The following is a 25,451-nucleotide window of genomic DNA, read 5'->3' as shown; positions in this document are numbered from 1 at the left end:
GGTAGCGGCCATAAAGGGCAATCTACACAACATTACAGGCGTGAATGGGCCATGCCTGTAATGATGTGTAGATGGCCCTTTACAGATGCAATCTACAGTACACAACATTCCTTTCCCAGAAATGCCCGAGCCACCATTATTGCAAAGAATGGTGGCTCGGGGAACGATTGGGCAGGCTGCTGGATGCTCGCAGACCACGTGGTGGTTGTGGATGGCTCTGGTGAGTGTTGTGCGGTCGTGAATGGGGGTCCAGAGGTCTGAGCTGGGCGGGGGAGTCCATCGGATTCCACCCCTGTATCAGGCGGCTATGACATCCCTGATTCACATCACCTAACCCCAGTCAACAACCCAGCCACTGAATTCTTCACTAGCTGCAGTTTGTTTATTTAATTTGTATCCCAGCTTTCTACCCCCAAATGGCACTGAACCAATGTTTCTGAACCATCTTCAAAGGCAGCCCAACATACAACACACTGCAGTAATCTAACCTATAGGTTACTAGAGCATAGACTACTGATGCTAGGCTATCCTCATCCAGATAGGGTTGCAACTGGGCTACCTGCTGGACAGAAGGCAGTCTGAGCCACAGAGGCCACCTAACCCTACAATGACAATAATGGATTCAAAAGAACAAGGCTGCAATCCTACACCCACTTACCTGAGAGTACGTCCTACTGAACTCAATGGGACTTACATCTGAGTAGACCCATATTAGGGGTGTACAAACCCCACTCACCCATCTGGTCCGGGGCATCCACTGGGGGGGGGCGATCCGTCCCTCCCCCCAGAATCCTTCCCGGCCGGCTCTGCTCTGTGGCAAATCTGTGGAGCTGCCGGCTGTGCCCGTCCGCAGCTGGACTTCCGGCCGCTGCCACGCAAATGGCGTCCAGCGTAGTGGACACCATTCGTGTCCCTGCTGTTTGCCATGACAGGCTATGTAAATATTTACGTAGCCAATCACAGCCAAGGGCAGGGTCGCAAATGGCGTCCGCTATGCCAGACTCCATTTGCATCCGCAGTCTGGCAGTGGATGGCTGCGGACGGACCCAGATGGGCTGGTGCCAGGTAGGATCCGTCCCTGCCGGACTTCGCAAGGTGGCGGGGGGGAGCAGTCTGCTCTGCCACGGACTCCGGGTGGCGGATTCTAAAGAATCTGGCCTCACTGGAGTCCGTGACAGATTTCTCCGCCATCCCTAACCCATTTACGTTAATTTGTCTAAGGCAAATTTTTCACTGCTGGTCTTTGGACCTGGTGATTTTAGATTACATTTATGTCTTGCAAGTCTGTCTAGAGGTATGAAATGTTCAAGTAGCGAGCCCCTTGTATACGAGTGGCCATGGAGAAGAAAAGTTTCTGCACAGAATAATGATTAAAACATGAAAATAACTGCTAAGACTCTATTTGAAATTACATTAGACATAATGTTTCTCTGCATGAATGTTTTGCAATCATGATTGTGCCTTCATTGCTGAGGAGTGAGAACACAGCAGAGTGCAAGAAAGCCAAGAAGGGGGAAGATCAATGCAAGATACATCTTGTCCTTCTCTCACTTATGTGGGCTAAGAAAACATCCTAGATAAGGAGATAACTGTTATGTCACTTACAGTACAGTCCTTTACATCCCTACTCAGAAGTAAGCCCCATTGAGCTCAGTGCAATGGGGATTATTCCCATGATAGTTTGTATAGGATTGCAGCCTCAATTTATCTTAATTTTACAAGCTACATAACTGGGATGATATGTGTCATGATCCTGAAGAATAGATGTTCATTCAGTCACTGCTGTTCATTGTTATTTTGTACAGTAGGAATTTAGGGACATTTTTCACTGGGACATCTAAGTGTTGACTTATAGAAGCAACCCTCACAGAACATTCCACTCCTTATCAACCATCAAGTTCAGCAAAACCCAATATATACGGAAGTAACTTGCACACCTGGACTACAGCAATCAGAAATGCTAAAACAGGAAACCCCTAATCTCAAAAATAAGCATTATGTGGACAAGCCCAAGCAAGTTAACTCAACACTTTCCAAACCACAGAACCCAGTGTTTACCCAGAATGTGTAGTCCCTAAATCTCAAAGAGGAAAATGTGCAAAATTGCTCATTTAATAGAAAGACAAAGATCAGTATCATTATGGAAGGAAAATATTAGCTAAATAAATTTAATTTCTTAACTCTTGCATCCATATGTCCAATTCTGAAACAAAACTTTTTCTTTAGACTTTGGAGAAAATGTTAATGGAAGGATTTTGTAGAAGGAGAAATCATTTTAGGGAATGATATAAATGTAGTAATGGATAATTTGCTTGACAGAATAATGCAAACAGAAACTTTGTACAAGTTATTTAAGAAAATGAACAAGGTATTTTTAGCGGGCGTGTGTGTGTGTGTGAGTGTGTGTGTGTGTAAGCTTTTTTTAACATTACAGCTAGTGATGAAGGTGGAAGCCAAAATGTTTTGCAGTAATTATATTTTGAAATTACTCTGTTGTTAGTCTGTCTGTCTTAAATTTCTATTTAAGACTGACTGCATCTGTAATGTATCCAGAGCCTCCCTGTTGCTTGGCTGTTGTGCTGCTTTACCCCATATATGTCAGCCACAGAAAATAGTAATTATACATTATTTTCCAAGGAAAGAAACAGTTATAATTCACATTATAGTAGGATGACAGGAATTAGACAACTTCACATTTATTAATATTGGCAACTGCAGTACTTGAACTACTAGTTCTGTATATGCAGATCTTAATCCAGAGTACACTGCATTAAGGGGCTGAAGCTTTCTAATGGAAAGGTACATAAAATGAGTATTGGATACTCTCAAAAGAAGGGGAATATGGAAATGTTGCACTAACTAGCAGAAGACTTTGTGTGCAGTGCAATACAGTGCCATAATATAAGAACTATGTATAAGTATAAGAACTGTGGGGAATGGTTGTTTCTAGTAATTTTTATAGAGTATTGTTATTGGGTTGATCCAGACTAAGTTAGGAGAAAGATTTGAATCCTGACAGCAATTAAACACGCACTGTACAAATAACATAGCACATTTGTACTTGTTGTGTCTGTGTGGGGCAAGCAAGCTTTGTGCAAGGAGAAAAAAGGAAGCCATGTGGACAACAAAGAATAGACATTGTGTGGCACAGAGTCTAATTGTGTCCGTGTGGCAGATGAAAGGAACAAACCACAGACACCAACTTAAATTGGCCACAACTTTATTGATTTGAATATGGCAGAGACATAGGGCATGGATCCCCCATCAGGCAGCCCTCTTGCTGCCTGATATTCCTTCCTGGCCCACCTGCCAGGAGCGTTGGTGACGGGTGGAAGGGTCAGAGGCCCACCATGGCACAGACCGCTAACGTGAACCCTTTGCCTCCACCCTGGATGTGCATGCCTGCAGCCACCACATTGGCCTGGTCTTGGTGGCGCCCACCCAGGGACCAACCCAGATCTCTTAAGGGAATCCCACCTCGGGGTGTACAAAACCCCACTTACCTGGCTCTGCTGGGGTCTGCAGGTGGGGGGAGGTGATCTGTTTCTCCCCCCGGAATCCTCAACAGGGGGGAGGCAATCCAGTCCTCGCCCCGGAATCCTGCCCAGCCAGATCCGCTCTGTGGCCAGTCCGTGGAGCCACCATCCAGGCCAATCTGCAGCAAGGCCTCTGCCCACTGCTGGGCTGCTGCGGATGCAAATGGCATTCTGCGTAAGGGATGCCATTTGCGTCCCTACGCTAGTCCATGATAGGCTATGTAAATATTTACATAGCCTATCATGGCTAAAGTACAGATGCAAATGGCGTAGGGGACGCCATTTGCATCTGCAGCAGCCTGACAGCGGGCAGAGGCCCTGCTGCGGATTGGCCTGGCCAGCAGCTCCACAGACTGGCTGTGGAGCGGAGCCAGTCAGGCAGGAGTTCAAGGGGAGGACCGGAGTGCCTCCCCCCCATCGCGAATTCTGGGGGGAAGGACGGAGCGTCTCCCCCCCACTGCCTATGCCCCGGAACGGATGGGTGAGTGGGATTCGTACATCCCTAATAACCAGGCACCATCCCTTTTCCCATAGCTATCCCCAGTCTTCTAGTGCCCTGAAAGGAGCCCTGGCCCCATCAGGTCTGTGGTCAAGAAAAGGCCCAAGGGTGGGGGCCGAAGCAGATTTCGCAGTCATGGTGGAATTTGTACCATGCTCTTTGACACTTGCCCTGATTGAACTCCCAGCACACTTTATGAAGGGCATCTCATCTTGCCTGTGGCCTGACTTGACAAAAAGACTCAGGGCTATCCCCTATGTGTGGTCCCACTATCAATAGACATAGTTTATCATTTAGGATGTCCCACCGGGGCTTGGGGTTGTGGGATACTCTTCTGAGGAAGGCTTGGTCATACTCCATGGCTGCACTGTCACCCGCTAATGCTTGGGCCCTCAGCACTGTGCAGTAATGATTAATTAAGTGCCATGCCCTCTCTGGGTAGGCAGATACTACTACCCCCATATATATACCGTATCCTGCAAGCCAGTTAGAGAATGACCTCTCCACCTCATCTCTCCTCTACCCCTTGCTGCTCTTCTTCCCTTTTGTTTCACCTTTCCCTTCCTCCATCTCTGGTTTTAATAGTGAGAACTTATCTACATAATCATCATTCAAGTTGTGCTCCCGCACCTTTCACATGAGGTGAATGCCAGGGGAATCCTCATTGTCCCCATATGTATGGATGTTGGGCTTGACATCTGTACTGCTCTCTCCTGTTGTCCGCACCTACCCAGGCTTTCCTTTTCCCCTTGCATTCTTTGCCCTGTGGTGGTGCAGTGCCCACCCAGGGAGGCCAGGGGTGTGGGTATTGGGGCTGGTACTGGGGATCCCTCCTCCTAAGAGGAGGTCTCACCTGATATTCCCCCACTGTCTGTCTCCCCTCTGTGCTGTCTTGACTTTTTGACTCTTCCGGGTTTTCCTGGCCTTGGCCCTGCCCGCCCTGGAGGTGGTGAAGCTAGCAACAGCAAAGGTGCCAGCAAACACCTCGCTCTTTTGTGAGCCTCAGATGGCCAAGAGAGGGAACTCGGAACTGCCTGCCGCTGTTCCCACCAGTGGAGGTAACCAGCCTTTTGATTGGCTCGGCGCTCACGCCGAGGGGAGGTGCCGACGCTGCTGCTGCCCAGGCTGTCACCAGCTCCCTTCCTTTCCCACTACAGGACCTGCATGCGCTCACAATGGCGGCTCCCCAGTAAGCAGGGAACTGGATCTATAACAGAAAGGGAGGCCATACAGTGAGCTGATTGTATTTCAGTTGGAAAGGGCAGTCCAATGGGAGATGTGGGTTTAACCCCCACCTCAGGGTGATAAAAACAAAACAAAGCTCACTTTTTGGACTCTCTGCTAGCAACAGTAATTTTAGATGTTATTGGTGTTATCTGTTTTATTGGTGTTACCTGTTTAATAGTATTTTACTGAATATTTATTTATTACTTCTCTATTTTTGGCATATTTCTGTATTTTTTTATGTTTGATACTACCTTGAGAGGGTTCTGGAGGTGCAGATGTTCTTCTTTGGAGCATGTTCTTCTCTCTGGTGGGCACCTGGTCTTGTTACCTTTATGGAGTATGTTGTGCTTGCAGCTTCAGTTGCTGCGTTGAAGTTATGATGAGGTTCCTGATGGCCTATTGTTAGGGCCTGAAGCCATGAGACAGGGTACCTGTAATGGTTCTGAGAAGAACAATGTATTAACGTATCTTTCATTTCTTTTTGATCTCCCTGTCTTTAAGATGTTTACTGTTCGGTGTGCAAAGTGCTCCCTTCATACAAAGTTCTCACATGTATTCTTCTGTTCTTTAGAGATGGGGCAGACAAAGGTAGCTCCTAACATGCATATTGAGATATGAGATCTATGTCCCCTTCCTGGGGCTGGTGTACTCCTAGAGGTATGCCAAGATTGTCTGCAAAATCCTTTCATCTGGTGTGGATAGGGGTGGTGGGTATGAAGTAGTCATCTGGGCATCTCCAAAGACTAAGAAGGTCTATTGCAAGCGGAGATGGGTTAAAGAAGACGCAGACAACAAGCTTGGGTTGAAAATTGGGCCACATTTATTGAAATACTTGCAAAGGGGTAACTAGGACGGGCATCTAACTGTGTCAGCGGCTAGCTGCCACTTCTTGGGCAAAAACATACCCAGCCTGAGGGGTGGCGGTGATCTCGCCATCCCTCCGGACTGCCCCTTCTGGGGGAGGTAGACCTTCCGGTGTCACCCCCAACCCGGTGCCACACAACACCTGGGTGAGTGAGTAGGGTTGGTCTCCCAGGCAACCCTTATTCCCCCGCCGAGCTGCACAACCCGTTCGGGGGGCCTCAGGCGTCACCTGTCACCATAAGGTGCCTCTGCATGCACACCATCCCTACTTTTCCTGTTTTTGCCCGTCCTAGCCACCAACTGGAATGTGACCGATGATAAAGACCATATTCCCTTACAGGACGCACTCGACCTGCAAAACAGTGTGACGTAGGCAAAAAAGACGCACAGTAATAGGCCAATCGAACTGTGAGCCAAAAAATTCCTACATGGTTCCCAAAGGGCAACCGGTAAAAAACCCACACTGCTTAGGGGAGGGTGGGAGGGAGCTGTGTTGAGCCAGAGAGCTGAGATTCGGAAGGGGGCTGAGTTTAAGGCAACTCAGCCTGCCCCTCCTTGCATGGTGGTGCCACTGGGGTGCACCAATCAGAGGCCCCTACGTCTTGTCACCCCACCCGCCCGCAATGCCCCCCCCCCTTTTGGCCAGACAAGCTGGCGCTGGGGTGAGGGCATTTGCAAGCGGAGATGGGTTAAAGAAGACGCAGACAACAAGCTTGGGTTGAAAATTGGGCCACATTTATTGAAATACTTGCAAAGGGGTAACTAGGACGGGCATCTAACTGTGTCAGTGGCTAGCTGGCACTTCTTGGGTGAAAACATACCCAGCCTGAGGGGTGGCGGTGATCTTGCCATCCCTCCGGACTGCCCCTTCTGGGGGAGGTAGACCTTCCGGTGTCACCCCCAACCCGGTGCCACACAACACCTGGGTGAGTGAGTAGGGTTGGTCTCCCAGGAAAGCCTAATCCCCCCGCCGAGCCGCACAACCCGTTCGGGGGGCCTCAGGCGTCACCTGTCACCATAAGGTGCCTCTGCATGCACACCATCCCTACTTTTCCTGTTTTTGCCCGTCCTAGCTGCCACAGGAGTCACAAGCCTAGAGCTTGTGAAACTCCCCCCACCTGTGCAGAAGAACTTCCCGCAGGCCCCTTTGCAGATCAGACAGAAATATGTTATACACTACATGAGACAGGCAGACACCGTCCTACCTGTAACGCTCCCTCCTTGTCCACAGACTTCCCTATCGGGTGGTGTATCCTTCATCTCATTCACATGGCCATAAGCCATTTCTCTGTGCACTTTCAGACGTGTCCTGCTACTGGCAACGTCATTCCATTCCTTCCCACTGATCCAAGGGAGCAGTGAGGGCTGCAATAGGCTACTTCCAGCCAGGTATGCCGGACCACCTGCATCTCAACCAAGGCCTGTTCGATCAGGTCCTTGCCTGGCTTACAGCTGAAGTCATTCCTTTCAATGTGCCACACCTGGAACTGTGGAGGAAGACTGACAAACTTTTGTGGGACAGAGTGAGGAGGGGACTCCCATATTATTTATTTATTATTAAATTTATTAATCGCCCATCTGTCTGGTCACCCAGCCACTCTGGGCGATGTACAACATACAATAAAACAGTTTAAAACAATAAAATTCTACAATAAAAAACATTTCCTAAAATACCCTAACCCACCCCAAATGCCTGCCTGAACAACCACGTTTTTAATGCACAATGGAAGCTCATTAAAGAGGGGGCATGACGGAGTTCCCTAGGGAGGGAGTTCCACAGAGTGAGGGCCACCACAGAAAAGGCCCTCTCCCTCGTCCCCACCAGTCTAGCTGTCCTGGCTGATGGGACAGAGAGAAGGCCATCCAAGGCTGATCTTGTTAAGCGGCCTGTCTGGTGCTGCTGGAGGCGCTCCTTAAGATAGGCTGGGCCGGAACCATATAGGGTTTTAAAGGTCAAAACCAACACCTTGAATTTGGCCCGGAAAACAACTGGTAACCAGTGCAACTCCTTCAGCACTGGAGTGATGTGATCTCGCCGGCGGCTGCCTTTAATCAGGCGAGCCGCCGCGTTCTGTACCAGCTGCAGTTTCCGAACCATCTTCAAGGGTAACCCCACGTAGAGCGCATTACAGTAGTCTAAATGAGAGGAGACCAGGGCATGTACTACTGATGGGAGCAGATGGTCGGGAAGGAAGGGGCGCAGCCGCCGTATCAGATGGAGTTGATACAGCGCTGTCCAGCTCACAGCTGACACCTGAGCCTCCATGGACAGCTGGGAGTCCAAAATGACCCCCAGGCTGCGGACCGGGTCTTTCAAGGGTAGCCGTACCCCATTCAACACGAGGTCAACATCCCCTAGCCTCCTCTTGTCTCCCACCAAAAGTACCTCGGTCTTGTCAGGGTTCAGCTTCAGCTTATTCCTCCCCATCCAGCCACTCACCGTCTCCAGACATTTGGACAGGGATTCTACGGCCAACCTTGGTGAAGATTTGAACGAGAGGTAGAGCTGCGTGTCATCCGCATATTGATGACACTGCACCCCAAACCTCCTGATGATAGCCCCCAGCGGCTTCACATAGATGTTAAATAGCATCGGGGAGAGGATGGAACCCTGTGGCACCCCACAAGTGAGTGGCCACAGGTCCGAAACCTCCTCTCCCAGTGCTACCCCCTGGTACCTGCTGGAGAGGAAGGACCGGAACCACCGCAATACGGTGTCCCCAGTGCCCAACCCCTCCAGGCAGTCCAGGAGGATACCGTGGTCAACGGTATCAAAAGCCGCTGAGAGGTCGAGGAGAACAAGGAAGGAGCATTCACCCCTATCCAGAGCCCTCCTCATATCATCTACCAAGGCGACCAAGGATGTTTCTGTCCCATGCCCAGGCCTGAAGCCCAACTGAAATGGGTCTAGATAATCAGTTTCTTCCAAGTGTGCCTTCAACTGCACCACCACCACCCGCTCAATCACCTTGCCCAAAAATGGCAGATTTGAGACTGGGCGAAAGTTGTTCAGAACTTGAGGATCCAAGGAGGGCTTCTTTAAGAGCGGTCTTATCACTGCCTCCTTGAGGGCTGATGGCATCACTCCCTCCTCAAGGGTGGCGTTCACCACCGCCTTGATCCCCTCACCCAGTCTCTCTCTGCAGCCCATAATGAGCCAAGATGGGCAAGGATCAAGTAAGCAGGTGGTCGGCCATACAGATGAAAGCACCTTGTCCACTTCATCAGGAGGAAGAAGCTGGAACCGATCCCACAAAACCGGTTTGCCACAGGCCGCCTCTTGCTCACTAACTGTATCCACAGCGTGCAGAGTAACACACCTAATCTGATCAATTTTATCTGCAAAGTGCCTTGCCAAGGCCTCACAGGAGGCCTTAGAATGCTCCAGTGGTTCCGAAGCCACAGGACCGACCAGGCTCCGGACCACTGGGACAGAACTCTGCAGACGCGATGGAGGCAGCATAATATTCCTTTTTTGCTGCCTTCACCGCCACATGATAGGCTAAAGATACAGCTCTAGCCCGTGTCTGATCGTCTTTGGAGCGAGACATCCGCCACCGGCGCTCTAGCCATCTCACCTCCTGTTTCAGAGCTCGTAACCGCAGATTGAACCATGGTGCAGTCCGAGCCCTGTTCAGGGGGAAAGGGCATTTCGTAGCCACCTGATCTAATGCCCCAGTGATTGCGGCATTCCAGCCACCCACCAGGGTCTTGACCAAGTGGCCGTTGGTGTGCCCCAGAGAACCCCCAAGAGCGTTCAGGAATCCATTTGGATCCATAAGATGCCTGGGGCGGACCATTTTAATGGGTCCTCCACCCCTGCAGAGGGGTTGTGGAACCGAGAAGTCCAACGTCACCAGATAGTGATCCGACCATGACAATGGGGTGGTGGATATACCCCCAACTTCCAGATCACTCCCTGCTTCTCCAGAAACAAACACAAGGTCTAGTGCATGACCGGCTACATGGGTGGGCCCAGTTAGAATATGGTGCAGCTCCCAGGAGGCCATGGTCTCCATGAAGTCCCGAGGTGCCCCTGTGAGGATGGCCTCTGAATGTACGTTGAAGTCCCCCAACACCAATAAGTTAGGGCACTGTACACGCACATCAGAGACCACCTCAAGCATCTCGGCCAGGGAGTCAGTCGTGCAGCAGGGTGGACAGTACACGAGCAGAATCCCCAGACTGCCCTTCGGGCCCAACCTCCAGTACATGCACTCAGCAACCTTGGTCTCCCAGAGAGGGGGTCTGGTGAAGACAAAGGACTCTCAGTAGATAACAGCCACTCCCCCTCCCCGATCCCCAGCCCTCGGCTGCTGTGCACACGAAAATCCGGCTGGACACATGGCTACAAGGGTTGGAGCAGCAGCCTCGGCCAGCCAGGTCTCCGTAATACATGCCAGGTCTGCACCCCCATCCAGGATCATGTCATGGATGAGGGAGGTTTTCTGGGTAACAGACCTGGCATTGCAGAGCAGCAAACGAAGGCCTGAAGATGGGGTCACGCCTCCCCCAGCCATCCTTTGGCTCTGGACAGGCCCGGAGCAGGGGACAGATACTACACATCTCTCCCTCGTTCCCCTTACCTGGCATGGCCTGCCCCTAGCGCTCCACCAGCGCCTGCCGCCCAGCCTCGGTATCTTCTGGCCCCCAACACTCCCCCCACTGCCTCCATCAGGTGGACACATGCCCCCTCACTCCCGCCTATCAGGCAGGCAACCCACCCCTAAAAACACAACAAAATCCCCCAGAAAACACACACACACACAGACACACACAACCCCCCCAAAAAACAATTAAAATCCCCTTAAAAATAATGCCAGGCCGGAGTCCACAGGGAAGGCCTGGTGGTGGTGGTGGTGGTGGTGGTGGTGGCGGTGGCGGCGGCGGCAGCAGCAGCAGGCCCAGCAGCAGGCGCACCTCTTCCCCGGTGGTGGTGGTGGCTTCTCCTGCAGGCCCTGGCTCTCCCAGGCCACCTCAGCCAGCCAGCTTATGTAGCCCCTCCAGGGAGGGGCAGGTGGAGCAGCACAGCTGGCTCGGTACCTGGGGGCCTGGTCCTGCAGGGACTGGCAGTCTGCCAGGCAGAAGTCCACAGGGAAGGCCTGGTGGTGGTGGTGGTGGTGGTGGCGGCGGCGGCGGCGGCGGCGGCGGCAGCAGCAGCAGCAGGCCCAGCAGCAGCAGGCATGCCTCTTCCCCGGTGGTCGTGGCCTCTCCTGCAGGCCCTGGCTCTCCTAGGCCACTTCAGCCAGCCAGCTTATGTAGCCCCTCCAGGGAGGGGCAGGTGGAGTAGCACAGCTGTCTCGGTACCTGGGGGCCTGGTCCTGCAGGGACTGGCGGTCTGCCAGGCAGAAGTCTCCAGGGAAGGCCTGGTGGCGGTGGCGGCAGCAGCAGCAGGCCCAGCAGCAGCAGGCCCGCCTCTTCCCCGGTGGTGGTGGTGGTGGTGGCCTTTCCTGCAGGCCCTGGCTCCCACCGTATGCCACGTCTATGGGGCCACTGGATCTTAATGTGACGGGGTGACAGCAGCTGAAGTCTGAAGACGACATACACGCCCTTCATGCGGCTCCAGACATCATAACGTGCCCATGTAAGAGCACCCGTATCGACGTACGACGAGTCTGCTGGTCTAAGGAATAAGCATATTAAGGCAAGCAAAGCGAAAATTGCGTCAGGAAGAAGCGGGCAACTCGCGAACGCAGGCCAAAACGCTGAGAAGCCCCATTTTCAAAATGTCATAACATGCCTGAGAGAGAAATCTCCAGCGGCTACCATGGAGACTGCTTCCATGTAACAACAGTGGGTTCTGAACTGCAAATTACCTAGGCATAGCGGGGTAAAGCTAATGCAGAAACTGCACAATTGCCCTTAAGTCGACAGTAAACCGTTGAATTGATAAAAACGGAGGCCCCTCCTCAGACCCGTGGCATTCCATAACCTGTAAGGCGCCACCAGAGCATAATCCGTTGCCTTACGTTTTGGCCGTGGGCCACTGCCGATCAGTTTGATCACCAAATATGTAAATGGGGCCAGACCTGTACCTTGAAGCAAATCAAGGCCCTCCGGGATGAGTCGGCCTTGTGAGCCCAGACCAACCCTGCCTTCCGTTAAGGCTGCTACGTGGAACAGGGAAACTTCTTATTGGAAAGCTCAAATGGAGGGCCATTACTGCTGGAGCCCGAAAGGGGGTATCCGGAGAGAGAGGGTGGTTAATTTACTAATGCAAGCAACTTCTGTGCCCAACATTATCTTGCACGCCGAAACGTAAAATCTGACATGGAGTCCGTGAAACCCACCTTTGTGGGCTGAAGGCTAAATGGCCAGCTTGCGACTTATGGTCACAAATAGTCTGTTGTTCCTTAAGGAGGCGTGAAATTGTGGCCAATGATCTATAGATAATGGCCATGAATCCTATCACTAAGGCTTTGCTTAATGCGCGGCACACCCACCTGCTCTGTCGCAGGTGGCTCCTGTATGGAGAGCCATGGAATGCAGGCTGGCATGCCTGGCTTCAGTATCCCCATCTCCCATAGTACTGCAAGGATGGGATCTGGGAATGGAGCACCCACAGGGCTAAGACCCGGAAGATGTTGACCTAATTGCATGACAAGGCATCAACAATTGGGTTTGCCTAACCCAGCACATTGTGGACCCAGAACCAGATGTTGTAACACTGACTCTGGAGCGTGAACACACTGACACCTGACATGACCCTCCAATTTCAGGAGGACGGAGAATGGATAATGTGGTCATGTTGTCATACTGAAGGGGGGGGGGTAACTGACTTGGCTATAAGGTCATCCCACAATGTGCTTGGCGGGGGCAGCAGTCTCCACTCTACAGGCCACTACCCCCAGCACGATCGGACCTGCCCTAAGAATCTGAAACCCCTTGGGGTAGCGGCGGAACCATGCGAGTCTGCAGTCCAGCTTTGAAGAGAGGCTTACGCTTCTGGAAGGAGGTGCCATTAAAGCCCTACTAAGTTGAAGCCATGCCTGATGTATAACTGCTTGGAGCTGTACCTAAAAGACCTGAAAGTTGTCCTGAGGGAAGTGAGAATAACACCTAAGGGTATCAGATTGGCTTCACCGGATGTTGCTGTGGGAGACAGGCCCTCAGCCTTTGTGAGCTAAGGGGCACTGCAGTAACAGGAAAGGGGAGCGATACTTGCATTAGGTCAGAACATTGACCACCGTCTTTGGACTCCATGTAGCACATGCACCTCAGGGACCCGTGGCCAGGATCCCAGACCGAGACAGCTGCCTCATCGAAGAGGTGTGTCGCACTGAGCAGAGATGATCAGGGATCTTGTGATTAACTGACTGGCCCTCAGGGAAGAGAGGTTACAAATCAGGATAACTCCCTAGAGGATTTCCTGGGTACCATTTCAAGAAGGGAGATCCCTAGAGTAGCTAACGGGGTGTGGAGAAAAGGGGGGGGGGCTAAAACCCTTCTGCCAGTACTGCCTTGTTAACCGCTTAGAACCTAGCATAAACCGAGTTCTAAGTTAAGACGCATTCCCCCAGTTGGGGTAGTGTCTTAAAGCCGGAGTAACAGTGCCGACCTAACTAGGCATGGGCCATCCAGGGCTTCCTACTGCCTCGGCTTTTACAAGGGGGACCTCGTCATCCCCGGGCATTGGGCAGGAGACACATGAGTGCTGACTGCTACAAGGGAGCACTCACGATGGAAACTGCACGTGTCCTGGGAGTATGTGCCCTTGGGGCTTCACTCCCAGCACAGATAGCAGTGCTGAAGCAGCAGACCTGCCATAGGCCGAGGGCCAGTGCAGGAGACCGCCTGGTGAATGTGGCCACTGCCAGATCTGTTGCCAACCCTGACTGGGAAGGAGTCGAAAATTGGAGCGAAAGGTCCTGGTCCAACAGGTCCTTACGCAGAGCAGGGCAATGGCAGCCCTGCTGCGAGAGGCCTCAACAAGCCATTCACACACCTCCTCGGGTGAAAGACATTACGAGAAGGAGTAGCCCTGGTGACAATACAACTCGCCAGATTAGCATAGGGATCTGGTATGCCCCTTACATGGATGCCTGAACGGGCGGGAGCAGGTGAGGGATCCTAAATTAATCCAGCAAAACCCAGTAAGATGCTGCATTAAGCAGCTGGGGTTACTGGGGTGTGACTGGCGGAGCTGCAAGCAGCCCGGGCGTCATATAGGGAGATGACATTGGGAGGGACAGCCGCCCCAGGGAGGTAAGCTAAGGCGGCAACCTCACGGCTCTGAAGGTCACCCGTCTGGACAACTGGGGTGAGGTGCAGTCATCTCACCCATATCCAGGGCAGCCGTGTCTGGGTCCCCGGGAGCAAGGGAGGCGATGCCACTTGTAGTGCTCGTGATGGAGATGCCCCATGAGGGCAGACCGCCTCCAGCTGTGGTGTGTCACCTGGTCTGGGCGAAACCCCAAGAAGGAGGATGTTGCTTGGATCACTGCTGATGGAGATGCTGCAGGAAGGTGGACTGCCTACAGTGGTGGAATGCTGCCATGGTGAACCTGCGAAGGCGAGATGGAGACCTCAGTGGCGTCCGGGTGCACTGAACCCAGAGACAAGCTGAAATAGAAAGAAGTAGCGAGCGTTGGGTCTGCTGTCGCGGTCGTTTAGGCTGGACCAACAGGATCCCTGAAGAATGCTCAGCGGCTTCCAGATGAGCAAGAATTGCCGCCAAAACCGGGTCTGTTTCATCATCGGGCCCGAGCCTTCTCGATCTTTCAACCATGGCCCTTCTTGAGGGGGATGATGTAGAAAGTGAGGTAAGCTTGGCATGACATTGGCAAGAAGAAGCAAGGGCACGGGTGCCCGAACCCAATCCAACACACCAACCACCACCCCTGGAAGTAAATACGGCAGGGGTCAAGGCACATAGCAGGAGGTTCCAGTGGGCTAGTCACTGGGCACCCCGGGCAACAGGCGGCAGTGCTGCTGCTACCGCCAGACGGGGGGGGGCACCCTTGGTGTCTGGCAGTGGCTAGAGAGGTGAGCTCAAAAACATAGACCCATTCTCTGTATGTGTCTGTGTGTTCACATTTAAGACACCGTGTGTCTAGCCATTAACCTTATTAGCTTATAGGGCAGGGGTGGAGAATCTGTGGCTCCCTCAATGGCTCTGCGGGGTTTGGATAGGGGTTTTCTAGCCCTACCTGGAAATGCCGGGACTGGACCTGGGACCTTCTGCATGCCCGGGAGGGGCTCCAGCCTTAACGATGCTCCTGGAAAGGAGTCTAGAACCTGGGACTGTCAAGTCCCAGTCCAACACTCTAGCCACTACAACACAGTGTCGTTGAAGGGGGCGCAGTTGCCGCCTGCTGCAATCCCAGCGTCCAAGAGGCGCAGCATGGGCTTGCGGCCACGGGAGCTGCTCCTGAGCACGGGCGCCCCCAGGTAGTTGTTTTGTTTTGTTTTGTTTATTTCAAGTTTGTTTGTGTATTTTTGGGAGGGGATGGACGTGCTGCCGCCGCGAGCGCCCTACGCTCACGGGAGACAGCAAGAGCCGGCACCGATGTGCTCGGCACCCAGGCCCGTGCAACCGCCTGCGAGAACGAAGAGGGGGGGGGTTGAACGTTGGAAACCGCCTTATACTGGGCCAGACCATTGCTCCCTCCAGCCCAAGAGTGCCAACCTTCAATGGCAACAGTGGCTCTCCAGGGTTTTCTGGCAGGATTCTTTCCTAGCCCTGCCTGGAGCTGCCGGGGATCAAACCTGGGACCCCCGGCATGTCAACCAGGCGCTCGACCCACGGAGCCGTGACCCCGGGGGGGGCGCCTAGCTGCCGGTTTTGTTTTGTTTTTTAAAGGAGCACGGTCGCCCCAGCAGGGAAGTGCACTAGGAGGCGCCGTGCCCAGGAGCGCCCGCACAGCCACCGGCGCTCCCGATGGGCGGCAAACGCCAGCTGAGGGGGGCGGCGCCCGTGCACACGCACCCCTGCCGCGAGCGCCGGCAACCCCAGGGCCGCGGCAGTGCAGGCGCGCAGCCATCCACCCGAGGAGGCGAGTGGGGGGGGCAGCCGTTCGGCCGTCGGGAGCGCAGCCGCAGCAGGGGAGCGCACCAGGAGGCGCCGCGCCGGGCCCGCGATGTCGCAGTTGCCAGTATCCCCCTCGGGTGAAAAGCGCCGGCCGAGGGGGCGGCACTCGTGCACACACGCCCCCGCCGTGAGCCCCGGCAACCCCGGGGCTGTGGCGGTGCAGGCGCGCGGCAATCCGCCCAAGGAGGCGATTGGGGGGGCGGGCGTTCGGCTGCCGGGAGCGCGCGTGCCACAGCAGGGGAGCGCACACTGGAGGCGGCGCGCCCGGGCCTGCGCCTTCAAAGCCACCGGAGCCCCCGTCAGGTGAAAAGCACCGGCCGAGGGGGCGGCACCCGCGCAAACACGCCCCCGCCGCGACCGCTGGTAACACTGGGGTCGCGGCGGCACAGGCGCACGGCAACCGCCCGAGGAGGAAAAAGGAAGGGGGACCGGGGCCGCGCACAAGGAGCGGGCAACCAGCACCTCCCCCGGGTGAGTGCCGCTGGCACAGCCACCTCCACTACTGCCGGCGCGACCAAACACTGGCCGTGAAGGGGATGATGTCAGAGCACGTGCGCCTCCGCCGCGGCTGCCGGCAAAGTCGGAGCCTCTGCAGGCGCGCCGAGCCCTCAGGAGTAAGAAGGAGGAATGGAGGAGAAGGAGGGCGGGCGCGCTGCCACCGCAAGTGCCGGGGCCCTCAGCGCACACTCACAAATACCACTGCTCCCGCCGTCAAGGCAGGCGCCGGCCACGAGGGAGGCGCGCCGAAGCGCGCGCACCCTGCCGCGAGCGCCAGGAATCCTGGAGTTGCGGCGAGCACCAGCGTGGCAGCGAGGCCTTGGGCGCGCTGAAACCATGCGGAGTTCACGTGGAAGGAACGACGACGACAGTTTCAGCAGGCAGGTGTCTTTCGTTGTTTCTCGGCGGAGCTGTAGTTCTGTCTAGCTGCATCGAGCCAGAGAGCTGAGATTGGGAAGGGGGCTGAGTTTAAGGCAACTCAGCCTGCCCCTCCTTGCATGGTGGTGCCACTGGGGTGCACCAGTCAGAGGCCCCTACGTCTTGTCACCGCACCCGCCCGCAATGCCCCCCCCTTTTGGCCAGACAAGCTGGCGCCGGGGTGAGCGCATAAATGCAGGGAACAAATAAACCTTGGAGTATGGTTGAACATTTCATAAAACTGGATTATGATCTAGATCAAAGATTTCTACAGTGCAAAAATATCCAAATGATAATGGATTCAGTATGCAAATTAAATAATAATTTAATAATAATGTAATCATAATAATTAATCATTAAATAATCTATTTAATAAGTGAACTGACATATCTTTGTATAGTTTTTGAAACTTTTTTCTTTATCAAATTTAGTCATTGAATTATTACATGTTGTTACTTGTGATGTGGTGTTAGTCATTTTCTTCTGTTTAAAGGAAGCATAATTTAATTTAAAACATTTTAAAAGGAAGACAAACTCTGCATAAATTTCTAAAAGTCCCCAATAGCATTGCTTCAAAATTAGAGCATGGGCTTCTTTAGGTCTCTTGCTGGCAGATTCTTTAAAATGTCATCAGAAAAGTGCTGCATATTTGTAATTGTAAAAATTAAATGTGGGGCTCAAAAGAGGAAATGACAAACATTAAACTTACTTAGAATTAATGCATTTCCTCCCATGACACTGTAGTATCTGGACTGAGGACACATGCTTTTAATAATTACTGCTTCAAGTCCAAGCCTATAATGACTAGACAGATATAACAACATTTTATTTCTCAGCTCCAGCATGTAGGGAGTGTAGGGGTTTTCTTACCGAGGATGGTGTAGAGATTCACAGTTCAGAAACAAATGAATGTAGTCCCTGTACCATCCCTGAAACACTCGTTGTGTTGTTGGGGAGGGAGGAAGAGGACTTGTGTCTCCTGAGTCTGCAAATGCCCAGCCCCTGCAAAACAGAGGAGAGATTAAATGGTTTTTCTCAGTGTGAATTCAGCAAGACAAATTAATTCCACTTCAAACCTGAGAATATGTCCTCGCCTGCAATCCACAGATCATTTACTCTGGATCAGTCTAGTTATGCTTCAAAAATTCTCATCATCTTAATTTCTCCCCAGATTTTGGAGTTCCAGATTACTTGGTCTTGTTTCAAAATGGAACAAATGCATTAGAGCATTCTCCATTCATCTATGGTTTACTTCTCAATTTTTAACACAGCACTGTGCACGTGCAGTTTGCTGTGTCTTTCAGTGCCTTCAGTTCATTCATGTATTCCGTGATCTTTGCATTTCTGATATGCATGCATGCATGCATTAATAAAACATTACAAAAAAGCAATCAGGGAGCAATCCTATGTCCCCTAAGCATCTGGGGGACATAGGATTGGCTCTGCACTCGAAGACAGGGCTCCAAAACTGCACTCCCTCCCCTCCCCTTCATAGCTAGAGTGGAAAGAACCACACTGGCTGCCCCTCCGTGCTCAGTAAACAGAGTGCAGATAGGGGAAAGGAGGCATTCCTGGGGGCAGGGAGGGCAAGAGGCCACGGCAGCTGGCTTACGCCTTTTCGTATGACCTCCCCAGCCTCCTTTCCTCCCCTTTCCTGAAACCTCTGCTAGACAGGCAAAATCTTCTGTCTAGTTAAAATGCAGCATGGGAGGCACAAGGTGCCTCCCTCTCTGCATAGGATACGCGTAAGCCTCCAAGTTCAGGGCTTACAAGTACCCAGGGCTCAACCCATAGGATTGTGCGCTTAATGTATTAAAATGTGTGATTGCATCCTTATTCTTTTTGCATGGCATTTTAACAATGTGAATGTGCACTCGTAGGTGTGTTGATAACACTGCAAAAGAAGAAGAAAAAGAAGGAGGAGGAGGAAGAGGAGGAAGAGGAGGAGGAGGAGGAGGAGAAGAAGAAGAAGTCGATGTGTTGATCAATTGACAGTTATATCAAGATTGTTTTTGTGTGGCATTTTACCAACGTGCTGGAGTGCATGTGCGCTTCAATAAGACACCACACAAAAAGCAATTTTGTTATAATCATACATATGATGATCACATCAAGATAGCTTTTTTCTAGGGATGACTGAATCTGTGAATGTCCATTTCTTTCATTTTTCCAACTTCAGTTTGTTCCATCCTGTTTCCACATCAACTTGTGAATTAAAAAATAGTCTGCATTACAATTGGTATTCATTTTTGTGTGCAATTTTCTCAATTGCATTTCGTATGCAATTGTGCCTACTATATGCCTTTTTTCAAGCGGTTTCCCCTTTTGTAATGCTTTTTGTTTGGCTTTTTCACTAATATACACATTTATGTGTGCACATCTATGTGTGAATTTTAGTACGTGCATTTTTGTACACATCTTCTGTTTGGAAAACTTCATCGCAAAATTCTTAGAAATGTGAATACTGAAGGAGAACTGTATTCCGGTTCATATACTGGTTCAGCAGGGGAGATCTTGATTACTCTGTCCAGTTCTGGCCCCCAGAATTTAAGAAGGATGCAGACAAACTGGAGAGGGTTCAGAGGAGGACAACAAAGACGATCAGGGGACTGGAAACAAAGCCCTATGAAGAGAGATTGAAAGAACTGGGCATGTTTAGCCTTGAGAAAAGAAGACTGAGGGGAGATATGATAGCGCTCCTCAAGTACTTAAAAGGTTGTCCCAGAGAGGAAGGCCAGGATCTCTTCTCGATCATCCCACAGTGCAGGACACGGAATAATGGGTTCAAGTGACAGGAAGCCAGATTCCGGCTGAACATCAGGAAAAACCTCCTGACTGTTAGAGCAATACAACAATGGAACCAATTACCTAGGGAGGTAGTGGGCTCTCCCACACTGGAGGCATTCAAGATGAAGCTGGACAGCCACTTGTCAGGGATGCTTTGACTTTGATTCCTGCATTGAGCAAGGGGTTGGACTTGATGGTCTTATAGGCCCCTTCCAACCCTACTATTCTATGATTCTATGTGTGAGTTAGCAGGACATTGTATACTGCCAACAAGAGAGTCTTAATTAGATAAATATATAGATATGGAATAGTAAGGAATATTAGAGAAAATGACCATAAAAAGTTCTTATTTCTAAATAAGTCAATTATATGTACTCTGTTCCTTAACTGTAGATGTCTGCAATCCCACAGTGTACATGCTCAGCTGCCAGGGCTGTGCATGTGTAGCTCTGTTAAGTGATCAGTTTGGCAAAGAGGAAGTGGGGAATAAATCACATCCTCGAAACAATTTATTGTCATCATCACTGATTTACTAACTGGACTATGTACACACAGCTTCAACAGCATGAGGATCCCCATGTACCTGTTTGTATACGCCCCATAGCTGGTTTAGAGCATTTGTGTAATAATAATTGTTGATATCTCAATACTCAAACTAGGCAATGCATCAGTGGGGTGTGTGCAATTGTACAGGATGTATATGCATGTGTGATACAACCTGCATGCAGGTTTAATTGTATTTCCTACAAACAGCTGATTTCTGTGCAAGTCATACACCTATTAAAGTGTGTGTGTTTGTTTGTGTGAGTACGTGTGTGCGCACGCGCATGCACGCACAACTAGCTAACACTGGTTTTGGCATGGTTAGGATCCTTGCTAACCCATTACTCTTTCCAAGAAATTATTCTAAACCAAAATATTCATGGGTACATCATTTTTGTCTAGAACACATAATTATGAGTTATGACATGTGCATACTTTATTTATTGCATTTTCATATGCAGAAGCAATTCCATTACTAGGAAATACAAGAAGTGAAATAAGCCTATCAACCAGTATTTATTTGGGCTGAGCCAAAATGTCCCCTTACTTCATCATGTTGTTTGCATGCTGCGCCCTCTCTAGTGACTGTTGTTGAGGCAAGCCTACACATAGACAAAGTGTCTATCCCATTTGCTGTGGCAGCAGTTGCTCTCTCCACTGCTTTCAAACACCATTTTTGTCCCTTTTTTACCCATGAGATTCCAGATTGAGAGTAGAAAACACAGATTTGGCTTCAAATGTCATCTTTTAGTCAAATGTCATTGCCTACGTTGTAATAAGATTTCATTATGTAATAATGTTTGAAGACAAAGTAAGGGCAATGCTTCTGGGACTCACTCGGGAACCTTCTGCATAAAAAAAGGGGGGGAATTGCCCCACTGAAGCAGGAAAAACAATAATTGCTGCTTCCAAGGACCACATACAGGTAGCAAGGTGAGCAAGGAGGGCTTTCATTAAACCTTTTTGCCCCCTGAAAAGACCCCTCTTCAAGCTTAAAATGTTTGCTAGTGAACTTTCTCCTAGAAACAGGTGGAGATGTCAGTTGTGGCCTTGCTGAGATTGTCAGTTTTTTTCAGGTCAGACTCATTTTATCCCATTTCCACACCAGCTTGTGATTAAAAAAGAAAGAATCCATATGAAAAATCGTACACATTTTCATATTGTACACAATTACATGCACGTTTTTAAATATACACATTCTTTAATGTATGCATTTTTGGATGCATGCACTGAAGTGTGCTTGTGCACATTTTGGAAATGTACACATTTTTCGTTGTGCATTTAGCAAATGCACGCATGTCTTTGAATGCATTTTTTTTGTTTCATGAAACAGATTGCAAGCTCAGAAATGTATGGATTTTGGCTCACAAATTGCATTCAGGTCCAGGAGAAGTGGGTGAATCCATTAAAAAAAAAAAACAACAACCCTCAACTGAGCTGATTTCTCACACATCCCTATTTTCAGCTGAACCCTAGTGTTTCATTACCCTCTTGACTTATCTTTTTATAGCACCAAGCTTTTCTTCTTCGTGCTTTTCATTGATAGACTTGAATAGCCATGGGTAGGTATCATAACCATTTGAGGAGGATTCAAAACACAGTGAAGTGACTTGCCCAGGACCATGCAATTCATTAGTGGCAGTTATATTTGTAGGACCCAGGAATTCCTGTTCTAGCAGACTAACTACCAATCTTAGAGCACTGCTCAAAAGTAGAGGAAGTAAATGTAAACTGAGTAGCGGAGGAAGAACTGCAATACTATGTACATTTCAAATTTAAAATAATGGATATCAAGTCTAATCATGCTTTTTTCCTTCTTCCCCACTTTTGGACATTTTCTTCATCTGACTGCATATTTAGAAGAAATGCATATTCCTACTCCTATTACTTGTAAGTACCTAGCTGAATATGATTTTTCTTGAGCATGCTCATTAGAGTTGCAGGGGTTTTGTTCCTTACAAATTACTTTTTTCTTTTACCAGTTTGTTTTTTTTAATTTTGCCATGTATTGTTTTTTTTGTTTTTTGTTTTGTTTTGCAATAGTCTGTATTTTTAAAGTACTCCATCAACCCAATATTCCTGCCACCAAGCCCCCCCCCCCTTTAGGAAAAAAGTAGTGGAACCCATCACAGTTTCTTTCTTTTGCAATTAAATCCATGCCCTTCATACCCCACTCACCCCTTGCAGTCTTGTTGACTATCATCTCTGTCTGTATAAGTTAAAAAGGAATTAACAGGGTGAATACCAAGTTATCATAACTGTCCTCTACTTCCTTCAGGAAACAGTATATCTGAAAGCAGGCGGTGAGCATTTGGGGCTCTCACTGTCTTCACTTCAAGAGTTCTTGTGACTCTGACTCCTTTCTGGCTAGTTTGTTGTGTGTGTGTACCATTACTAAACTCTTTTAAAACTGCAGTGGCTTGAGAAGATCTTTTCAGGATGCAAGATGGTTGGGTGAGGCTTCTGTATTGATCTGCAGCACAAAAATGTATCTTGAGTGTTTGGGGGAATGATCAGTGAGTAGTGGTATACAATGAAATGGCAGGTGCTTAGAGGCATTATATTTGGAAGGGAGATGGGTTGAAATGGCATCCATCCAGTAGTAACATCAAGATGATGGGGGATAGGTGAACCACATAGGAAATTTCCCACATCATCTCCACTAACAGTACAGCACCAAATTGGGATCTTCCCAAGTAGTTCACCAGCCTAAAATGATTTCTTTGTCCAAACATTACCAATGTCAAATGGATCCAGACATCAGGAAATGTCAGCAATGTTGCTCAAGTCATATGGGTAGGAATCTTTGATTTGTTTGAAAAGTGTGGTTAGTGAAATTTGTGTTAAGAGGTAGCCACTCCTGCAGGGTGGTTGGCATCCCTTCTCTCTTTGGGGGTGATTAATAAGCTTCTTTCAAAGGGGTAACATATCTTGCAGAGAATTCCTATGTGTAACCACTTCTTACTGAAATACTCTGTAATATTCCAGACATTACGGCTACTTTACCTGTTAAGTGAAGCACATGGTTGCCATCACTTCTGTCATGCTGCTCAGGGAATGTGCAAGTTTGCACTTGCATTGTTCAACTGAACTTGTAAGTTTACATAACGTACCTGTGACACCCATCCTCCTGGGGAAGTGTGAGTCTCTGGCATATTATGGAAGTATGCAAGACAAGTACAATAAAACAATCAGACAGAAGGTTTATTGTTCTTTTTAGAGTGTCATAGGAGCAACCACAGATGGAGACGCAACCACAGTATGTCAGATATTGTGCAAGGTGGCCCAAAGGTAGAGATGCCAATGAGCATCTCTGAGCTCAAGCTTCACTATGTGATTCAGGGTCTCATAAAGAGTGAATGAAAAGAAGACACAGGCTTTCAAAGCCCTGAATTCCTTTCTGGCTCAGATTTTAAACCAAGTTGGATAAGAATTCCCAGCTAGGGTTGTGCGACCCCCCACCCGATCTGGGTTCTCTGGGTGCCCACCCAGCCCCAGCCCCCACTCGCTGGTCCCCAGACTGCATTCGAGCCCCTCTCACACTCGGCGAGTGGCCTGCACTCACCCTTGTGGCCTCACTGAGTTCTGTGGTCACCATTTTTAAATAATAAAATGGTGATCACAAAAATGCACATATTTGTATATGCACAAAAATGCACATTTTGTGAATGTGCATATTATTCTTGCGCGTAAATGTGCATTTTTGAAAAATTCACATTTTCATGCATACGCAAATATGTGCATTTGCAAAAATGTGCGTTTTTGCGCATATCTGCATTTTTGCGATTGCCATTTTATTTTTCAAAAAATGGCAACCATGGAGCTCGACAAGGCCACCGGGGTGAGTGTGGGCTGCTTTCTGAATGTGGGCGGGGGGCAAGCGGGGTCAGAGGCTCGGTGAGTGGGGTTCTAGGGTGCAGGCAGGGGTGGTTCTTCTGGATTCCTGGATTGAATCGGGCACCCGCACCATCCCTGTTCCAGCTTGTCCTTGCTAGATGCCCAAAACATACCTCCCTTTCCCTCCTAATAAGTGGCAGCAGCAAGCAACAAGAGCAGAAGTTGCATGCACATAGGGAAAAGAGAGGAGGGAAGCTTGCCTTTTTTATCCATCTTTATATTTCTGACACTCTGTGTCATGAGGCAAAAAACCCAGGGGACTATGGGAGATGCAGTTCTCCGAAGGGCTGCATGCAATGCTTGGCTGCTGCTGCTACTGCTATGCCAATACTGTTGCCAGACTGAAAATTACCTAAAACATCTTGTGTTTGGGCCCCTTTTTGAATGGAAGGAGGAGAGACTCAGTCCAGCTGAGATGCCTGTGTGTGCCATGTGTGCATAAATTTGGGGCTCCCTCACTAACACTATAAAACTGGCTTATCACTTTGATTCTCTGCATATCTTTTAAGTGAACTTTGATTTACCAGATTTTAAAAAGTGTAAGTCATCGCAGATGAAAGTATTGTGGTTTAACTGGTTTGGGCACTGTATCTACTTAGATTCCAAAAAAGCAATATCTTCTGATTACTCTAGCCAACTTACATTTTCCAATATTTATCAAGAAAGAGACAAATGTGTCTTAGTAAAGAATGAATCATGAATGTATTTGTTTAGCTTAATTTATTCATTTCATATTATTCACATCTCTAAGAACTATAATCCTGCTTTAAAAGAGCTTTTTGTACTTAGCCGACAATTGCTATAATATTTTATGTATATTATATTATTTTCTCTTGAAAGAACATTAATAAAAACCATATGATTTTTCCAATTAGTAAAGGGCGGGAACATATATGCCCCCTTTCCTCTCCCTTTTTCTGATTGGATTACTTCTGTGGCTGCCTGAAAGTTTATCATCATGACTCAACCTTAGTATGTACATATAGAGCTTTTCCACACAAGGTATTTATTGTGTGTTCATCATTCCCTACTCACTGTTGTTTATGGGTTCTTTAGATGTCATCAGTACCCTCCACTTTCACTTCTGCTTCTAAACAGCACTTTCAGTGACTTTTTTTTTAGAGCAGGGAAAATGTGGTGTTTGTGAAAGTGA

The 25,451-nt window shown here is 49.5% G+C and overlaps 1 protein-coding gene across 1 annotated transcript in view; it reads left to right on the top strand.

Annotated features, from left to right (window-relative positions):
* PTPRT (protein tyrosine phosphatase receptor type T) overlaps positions 1–25,451 on the top strand; it is an 838,546-nt gene that overhangs the window by 649,476 nt on the left and 163,619 nt on the right. Inside the window, exon 17 of the mRNA XM_084851682.1 lies at positions 22,262–22,291. Coding sequence (XP_084707808.1) covers positions 22,262–22,291 — 30 coding nt within the window. The remainder of the gene's footprint in view (positions 1–22,261; positions 22,292–25,451) is intronic.

Source organism: Heloderma suspectum, chromosome 4 (assembly GCF_057233095.1).
Source record: "Heloderma suspectum isolate Gila_16-S chromosome 4, 16-S_ref, whole genome shotgun sequence".
NCBI classification, from domain to species: Eukaryota; Metazoa; Chordata; class Lepidosauria; order Squamata; family Helodermatidae; genus Heloderma; species Heloderma suspectum.
The sequence above is the reverse complement of the archived record's forward strand: the minus strand, read 5'-3'. Positions and strand labels throughout refer to the sequence as shown.